General features: G+C 37.1%; 1 protein-coding gene across 44 annotated transcripts in view; it reads left to right on the forward strand.

Moving 5' to 3' along the window:
• LOC106871604 (titin) overlaps positions 1–8,830 on the forward strand; it is a 454,558-nt gene that overhangs the window by 200,411 nt on the left and 245,317 nt on the right. For all 44 annotated transcript variants that reach the window (XM_052967415.1, XM_052967425.1, XM_052967440.1 and 41 more), the window contains 5 exons: positions 412–609; positions 2,012–2,110; positions 2,871–2,969; positions 3,568–3,666; positions 4,167–4,265. In XM_052967415.1, coding sequence (XP_052823375.1) covers positions 412–609; positions 2,012–2,110; positions 2,871–2,969; positions 3,568–3,666; positions 4,167–4,265 — 594 coding nt within the window. The remainder of the gene's footprint in view (positions 1–411; positions 610–2,011; positions 2,111–2,870; positions 2,970–3,567; positions 3,667–4,166; positions 4,266–8,830) is intronic.

Here is an 8,830-nt window from a genome sequence, read left to right on the forward strand (position 1 = left end):
TATATATATATATATATATATATATATATATATATATTCATTTTAAACTTTCTCTAACCTTGTTCTCTTACATTTTATATGTCTGAATATTTCTTTCTCTGTATATATATGTGTGTGTGTGTATATACACGCACACACATGAACTTCATATTGTTTCTGTATACTAAATTCACTTATAAAGAATTGGTCGTCATAAAGCTGAAGTTGAAGACACTTGCCCAAGGTGCCATGCAGTGTGACTGATCCTGAAACCATGTGATTGAGAAGCCAACTTCTTAGTCACTATATAATCATGCCTGCTCTTATGCATGCGTGTGTCTGCGTCACGACATTTTGTGAATTTTGTTTCAAAAATACCTCAAGTTTCACACCTTTCTTATTATTTTCCTCTCTCTCTCTCTCTATTTGCAGAAGGGATTCACTCCACTGCACATTGCAGCCAAATACGGAAACATCAAAGTCGCTCGCCTGCTATTACTGAAAAATGCTGAACCTGATGTGCAGGGCAAGAATGGACTAACACCTCTTCACGTTGCCACTCACTACAATCATGTGAACGTAGCTCTTCTCCTGCTTGACAATAAAGCTTCACCTCAAGCCATGGCTAAGGTACCTAGTAGTTGTTTTGTTTGTAACTCTGTCCCCATTTCTGTGACTGATATTCCTCTGAACTAGTTTTCTGATTTGCTATTTCGAATATATATATTTGTGTGTGTAGGCACATGACGTAGTTGCTAGGGTGTTGGACTCATGATCATAAGATTGTGATTTCAATTCCTAGACTAGACAATGCATTGTGTTCTTGAGCAAAGCACTTCATTTCACATCACTCCAGTCCACTCCAACTGGCAAAAATGAGTAATCATGTGATGGAACTGGCATCCGTTCAGAAGAGAAGATTTATTCCATAGAATCCAGGAAACTGAACTTCTGAGCACATGGCTTGAGAAGGACCTTTGATCCTTTGTGTGTGTGTGTGTTTGTGCGTGCGTGTGTGTAATATAATATTTTGTATGTGTTGTTCTAGCTTTACAATTAAAGAGAATGGTCACATCATATATATTATCACCATTTAATATCCACTTTCCATGCTGTCATGCTTTCATAGACTGGTACTTGTGTGTGTCATTTGCCTTTGTTTCTGTGGCTGGGTGCTCTTTTTATCATCAACCACTTTACAGTGCCCTGGGTGCATTTTTTCATGGCACCCATGCTGGAGAAGTTGATGAGTCCTTGATGAGACTGGTATTAAAGAAACCTCACAACATTATGCTTTTTCTTCTCATTTGTCAACCACTTTACTGTGAGCACAGGATGCATTTCTTTCATGGCACCAGCACAACAGAAGGAAGTACCTTATATATAGTAATTTAAGGCCTGTAAACCAAGGATGGAAATATATCTGCATCATCATCATTTAACATGCACTTTCCATGCTGGCATAGGTTGGATGGTTTGACCACAGTTGACCACCAGGCTCCATTGTCTGTTATTTACTTGGTTTCTACAGCTGGATGCCCTTCCTAATGCCAACCACTCTACAGCATTCTGAGTGCTTTTTATGTGGCACCAGCATCAGTGCTTTTAATGTGGCCACATACACACACACATTCTAACTGTTGGTTTAGTTTTGGAGGTCACTGTTAACATCTGGTCAGTTGGGCTGCTACAAGTGACAGCCACCCTACCTGGTTGGCCCACGTTGGTGTTACTGGATTAATGTGGTTTGACAGTGACAAACTCCAGTTAATATATCTACCAGTGATTGCCTTAAGTCAGTATTGCTTACAATGCTAAATCTTAGATCTCTTTAGTCAGCAATAATAATCATATGTAGTTTGACAACAAATAGTAACCTCTAGTCAGTTTGATCTTCAGTAGTCACCTAGATCTAATTTGGCCTCCAGTTGTAACATCAAGTCAGTTTGGCCATCAGTAGTTTCTTTGTTAGTAATGCCCTTCTGTTAACTGTTACATTATCAGTTTGTAATTCCATAATTTCTATTTACAGAATGGCTATTCACCACTCCATATTGCTGCTAAGAAAAATCAAATGGACATTGCTACAACTTTACTGGAGTTTGGAGCCAACCCAGCTGCCGGGTCAAAGGTAAGTTTGTATCCTCTTTGTAAGAAGTGAATATTGGATCATTAACCTTTTTGCTACCATATTTCTATCAAAATATACTGCCTTTGTTTCAATAAATTTTAGAAATGTTGAAGAATTTAGTAAAATAACTTTGACGTTATTTAGCTGGAGTTTAAATCTAAATTAGCGTGAAATTTTGAGGGAAGGTTTTCATTTAGATCATTTTAAGCCAAAATGTTTGTAGTATAGAAACAGGGGTCAGTCTCAGGAGTGTTGGTATCAGAAGGGCTAAAGTGTGTTGGTTTGATAGTGGAGGACCAGTTATATGTCTACATTATATATAAATTAACCTAATCCATTGACATAGTAATTCTAGGTTATCAATAGCTCTGTGTCACAATGATGCCTGGTTACCAATATTCGTGTCACAGCAGTGCCAAGAAGACAATACTAATGCTTCTGTGTCACAACACTGTCAAGACAACAACAATATCAGCATATTATTAGCTGTGTGTCACATTCAGTTGCAGGATGATTATAATAATTCTGTGTCACTGCAGTGTTAAGACAGTTCCAGTACTTCTATCACAGCAGTGTAAAGACAATACAAATAATTCTGTCGCATTGGTGCCTGTACAACATTTAATAGTTTTATGACAGCTGTGCCAGGTTTTCATTCAGTAAAGTTATATCCCTCTCCCATGCATTTTAAGCTGTTATAAAATTAGTAATAGTTATTGTAGTTTCATCATTATTTATGTTTCTTCTCTGTCTCTAACAGAACGGCTTCACACCTCTCCACCTTGCCTCACAAGAGGGTCACACTGATATGGTCTCCTTGTTACTGGAACACAAAGCAAATGTTAATGATAAAGCAACCGTAAGTATTGAAACTCTTGTTGATGTCTCCTCTCTTCATGCATGTGTGCATGCAGACACACAGTCTCTCTCTCTCTCTCTCTCTCTCACACACACACAATATATATAATATTGTAGGACACTTGTATTGTTGGATTTCATCTTACATACACACACATTTATATATATAATGTATTTCACTTACAATGTGGTATCTTTTTTGCTAACCCTTACCTGCCTTTTCAAGGAAAGACCCTCTCGTTCCACACTGTTTTGAAGGCATGAGGTAAGTAGATGATGCGTTAACAGGAGAACTGATAACATCACTGTTCATAGCTGTTTTGCACTGCAATGACAGGTGTGCAGCATCTGCAATGCCTGGCAGGAGTTTACTCTGGAGCATTTAAATGATTTCAATCATCTCCTGTATCTGCTGCTGCAGAATTGACTGGTGCTATACAGCAGTAACAAACGCATACATATTGTCAAGTAGATATATACACTCACATGATAGAAACACACGATACAAACACACACACATACACATTTTCTTTCCCTTCTATACCCATATACTGTATCAAACCTGTATTCTGTAATATATTTTGCATTTTCCTTTTCAGAATGGACTGGCACCTATTCACCTGGCTGCCCAAGAAGATAAAGTTAATGTGGCTGAAGTCTTGGTTAAATTTGGCTCGGAGATTGACCCTCAAACAAAGGTATGCAAAATGACTGATTATTTACCTGTGTAAAGATTCTGCCTTCATAATATTTGTTCTAATAATGATTGCTCTTAGTATTCTGATATTTGAATGTTGACTTTTGAGCAATAACGATCATGATGAATTCCATATGTCTGTATGTACAAGGGGGTGTTGAAAAATTCCTGGCTTTAAGAGTATCACAAAAGGCCTGGTTGAAGGCCCAAACTTCCAAGTTCTTTTACCAAGCTTAGAAAAACTGAAGGGCCACTGTAATAAGTGTGGGAATATGTTGAATAAAATCATAATTAACTGATCTTCCTGTATTTTCTTTTACCCAAAGCCAGGAACTTTTCAACACCCCCTCATATATGTGCTCATGCATACATACATAAGCATTTGTGAATTAGTATACTCTTAAAGGAAGGTTTATTAGAATAATATGGGGTTCGGTGAATTTTCAAAGTTATTAAAAAAAATCTTATAATACTAAAGTCGTCTGTTGTCTTCTTTCTTAGGCTGGTTACACTCCACTGCACACTGCCTGCCACTTTGGACAAACAAATATGGTACGATTCCTGCTTGACCACAATGCATCAGTCAGCTCTACAACTAAGGTATGTTTGTCTATGACATTTCTCTTTTTCATTGGTCTATTTACTTTCCTTCTCTTTGCTCTTGTTTCAGTTGTGATTTTTGAAAGACAGATATTGTGTGTGTGCACGTGCATTGTTAATTACAATATAGTCTCTACCTCAACTGGTTGGCAGTTATGCATATGTCCTTGCAATTGGATTAATAATTTCATGCAGACATGCTCATAGGTGTGTGTGTGGAAAACTTATAAATTGCATGTATGTTTATGGGTACAAGAGCACACGAGCATATGTTTACATATGCATGCACACACATACTCTCTCTCACACACACACATACACTTTGTGTTTAAGAAGTAGATTATGCTACAGAATGTCGAGATAGACATCATAATAAACTCATGAACTACATGCATACACTTTGGTTGTGCCAAACAACTTGAAGCTTCCTAAAAGTGTCCAGGTGTTCTAAGATGTAAGGCTCTTTCTAAATGTATTCTCCATATCCAGCATAAGTTCCACTAGAATTGCAACCTGTGAACAGAATCTTGTCTGTACAAAGGCGCTGAAAGAGAGCATCTGCACTGGTGTGGACATATGATAGAGGTAGTCATTAATTAATGGGTAAACAAAACGTGCCGTAGGAGGTAGAAAGTAGCAACGATAGAGAATATGACAAGATTAGAACTCAGGAAGGTGGTATCTGTTGTATAGAATGGTAGTGTAAGACATGAGTGGAAGTGGTGAGGTTAGTTCTCAGGATGTTTGGCCCCCACAGATCAGGTGATGCAGGAATATGATGAGCTGTTTCTTTTGAGCTAAATGTATGCCTATCAGTACAGTGCTCCACCCCTCATCATCATCATCATCGTCTAACGTCCGCTTTCCATGCTAGCATGGGTTGGACGATTTGACTGAGGACTGGTGCAACCGGATGGCTACACCAGGCTTCAATCTAATTTGGCAGAGTTTCTACAGCTGGATGCCCTTCCTAACGCCAACCACTCAGAGAGTGTAGTGGGTGCTTTTACGTGTCACCCGCACTTGTGACTCAAACTCCTTCTTAGTTACTGTCAATAACAACACACTGATAAATTGTTGTTTATATACATATATATATATATATATATATATATATATATATTTATATGTGTATGTATATATCTATATATGAATATATATATATAGACGTATGACTGTATATATAAATCAGTGTTAACTGAAGTTCTGTGAAATTTGTTCTTTTCATATTTTTGTGCAAGGAAGAAAGTATCAATTCCTTTGGCCCATGCATTTTCATGTTGGCATGGATTACACTCACACACACATGCACACTCTGAATGCATCAGAGCTTAGTCATTTCATTCTAAATTATTTTCAATTTTCTCTTTATACCTCTTGACACTGCCTTGTCCACAGTTCACAGCTCTCAAGCGTTTCTACAAAGATAACTTTTGTGATTTGATGCAGAGAAAATGGCATGAGTGTTGAGGTTGTCTTCACTTATTTTTATTTACATCTTTCATAGATTTTTGTCTCTTGCACAGTTAATTTTCTTCCACCCATTATCATCATATCATTTCCATTAATAACTTTCATGTCTCTGGGTGAGGTTGAATTGGTTTGCAATGTTGCCTTGCTTCTTGGTCATTCCTCCTAAAAGCTTCACAATACTTTGTGTTTCCTTGTCCTATTTCTATTCTACCTACTTTTTTTTTTTTAACTATATGTGGGCAACACAAAGCTTATCTCCACCTTACACATACACATTTCTCCCTTCCTCTCTTCAGCAACCATAATAGCTTTATGAATGTTTATGTTGTTCTTTAGATCTCTGGTCTACACTGACCAAGCAATCCTATGATCAAAGGTGTTGATTTCATCCTATTATTCCTGCATCTAAAGCTATATCATCCACTGTGTCCTTCCTTTTTTAAGACAGTAGGGTGTAGTTTCAGAGATTTAACTGCATTTTCTAGCTGGTCAAGTAACCTCATAGAGGCTCTCTATGATGTGATCAGCAATATATTCATACTGCCTCAGTGTTGTCCTTAGAAATAACTGCTAGTTAGTATCAAATAGAATGTCCTTACAATGCCAAGGCATTCTACTGTTAAGTTTCACATTATATGACAACGCTGTCCCTTGTTACATCATAATGTCCAACCATGTGGTAACTGAGATAAATACCTATGTTGTCAATGTCTACAATATTATGATAAGGACCCAGAACAATATTATGTTAAAAACCCAGTAAGACAACAAAATCCATTTAATTTAGAGAAGTCCCAGTGAAACTTTATCTGGGAAACAATATCCGCTACAGTAATATATAATCTAAGAGACTGGAGTGCATTAAAGTCATTGGAAAACTAACTGTTTGGACAGTGGTTTGCAGAAGAATTGGTAGGGCATTTGGTATTTGTTCTGTTCCTTTGTGCTCTAAGTTCAAATTCCACTAAGGTCAGCTTTACCTTTCATCCTTCTGGAGTTGATATTATGAAATAATTAATAACCCCCATCCCCTGTGTGCCAAAATTTGAAGTCATTATTATCATTATTATTATTATTATTATTATTATTATTATTATTGTATTGTCTCATCACTGAAGACTGGGTATTTGGTTTTGCTTTACTCATATCTCAGACTTATCATTTATAATTAAAAATAGTTGTCTTTTCGTATGGGTGTGTCTGCTGGAATATGACAAAGATAATGCAAGTGAGAGGTGTGAAACATCTTGGCCAACATACTTATTGTACATGAACAACTTGAGAGCTCAATCTAATATAATGTTGCTGTTGTCATTGCTGCTGCTACTGCTTCCTTGCATATGTACACACATTCTTTTATGTGTGACTCTAGATTCTAGCTCATCCACCTGCCATCACCCCTTGTGCACTTGCTATTGCCTTGCAGCCTACAGCTCATCATCACATCCCTGACTCATCCTTTTCTCTCTCTCACTCCCCACTCTTATATAATTGATGTCCTTTTTTATCAAGACAGCAGTAGTATTGATCCTACTATATTTCATTTTTGGATTGTCCAATCCATCTCAGTACAGTAAAGGTGATTGAGAGAAGGAGAGACAGGTTGTCAGCTGGGCTTGAATGGAAGTGGTATCTAAGTATATATCTAGTTCAGACAAGCAGAGGCCATTATAGTAATGAGGAAAGAAACAGAGTAAGGAAACTACAATTCTGTTGGAAGTCAGAGGTTGTAGTACTTTTGTGAGTGAGTTTTTGCCAGCCAGCTTCTTGGCTTTCTTTTGGATGCAGTTTGTGGTGTTAGTGTATGTAGTATCATCCCTGTGCCACATACAGGAGCACTACTCATATATGTGTAACTTGAGCTTTGTAGACAAGCTCAGTAGTTGATCAAAGGTCATGTATTTTATGGCTTTGAAAGAGGAGAAGTCAGTCTTCATGATGCAGCTTTTGCTATGTTGTGTATGTGGAATTGCCAGAAAAGATCACCAGAGAGTGGGAGAACATGATTGTATTTTAGATAAGTTATGATCCTAAAAGTGTGTGTGTGTGTGTACACATTGTAGTTAACTTAGTATTGTCCCAAAGAGGGCCACTACTTGGAAGATTATATTGTTGCTTAGCTAATATGACATCCCAGATTCGTTCCTACCTGAATGAATATACTCATTGTTGCTAGATTGGTTTTTACACTTCCAAGATGGTTCTCAGATAGATGACTAAGAAATCTATCTTGTGTAATACAAGGCCAGTGCCTAAACTCTGCCTTCCATCCATCTAAATTTAGCATATTCTTTTGATGTCCCTACTTGTATAACTGAATTGTACACGAGATTATTAGGAAACTCATTTAATCAGTTAATATTAATCTTGTACACAAATATTAATCCTGGACATGACTGAATGTTGTGTCAGACACTTGACCATCAAATGTGAAACCCTCTCACTATGACCATCAGCAAAGATGTTATCTGATGGCTATTTCTGTAATTCACAATACTCTTGAGTAAATTTTCCCAAGTAAACATTCCCAAATTACTGCAGCTATCACTGATGCCTTCAGGTCACTTGAGCAATTATTAGTGCCCCCTGGCATGAATTTACTTCCTGGTCAGTTTGATCCTCAGTAGTATTCTCAGGTCAGTCTGACAATCAGTGATATTCTCTATGATCATCTAACAAATGTCATGAACGACACTCTCTGGACTGACCTGGGACTGAGCAACAATCAACATATATTCTGCATGTTACAGATACATTATTTTAATAACATATATTTAAGCTAGGTCCATGAGCCAGCGAAAGAGAGCCTCTACAAAGTTATGTAGTCTGCAAGAAATAGGAGGCAAACCTTCCTCCAGTTGCACTCTGCAACTTAAAAATTGGAATTTTAGATTCATTATATTCATAGCTAGCATATCCTTGACCATAGATGTGTTGGAAAAAGGCTAAACAAGAACACCAACTAAAACACTGTCCTCATGATGCCTGTTTTAATATTAAGCTTCATCTCTTTTCTCTTTATCATTAGGATTAAAAAATAGTATTGAAAATCCTGCCAAATAATTCATACATATATATATATATATGTATAT

Source organism: Octopus bimaculoides, chromosome 4 (genome assembly GCF_001194135.2).
Source record: "Octopus bimaculoides isolate UCB-OBI-ISO-001 chromosome 4, ASM119413v2, whole genome shotgun sequence".
Taxonomy (NCBI): Eukaryota; Metazoa; Mollusca; class Cephalopoda; order Octopoda; family Octopodidae; genus Octopus; species Octopus bimaculoides.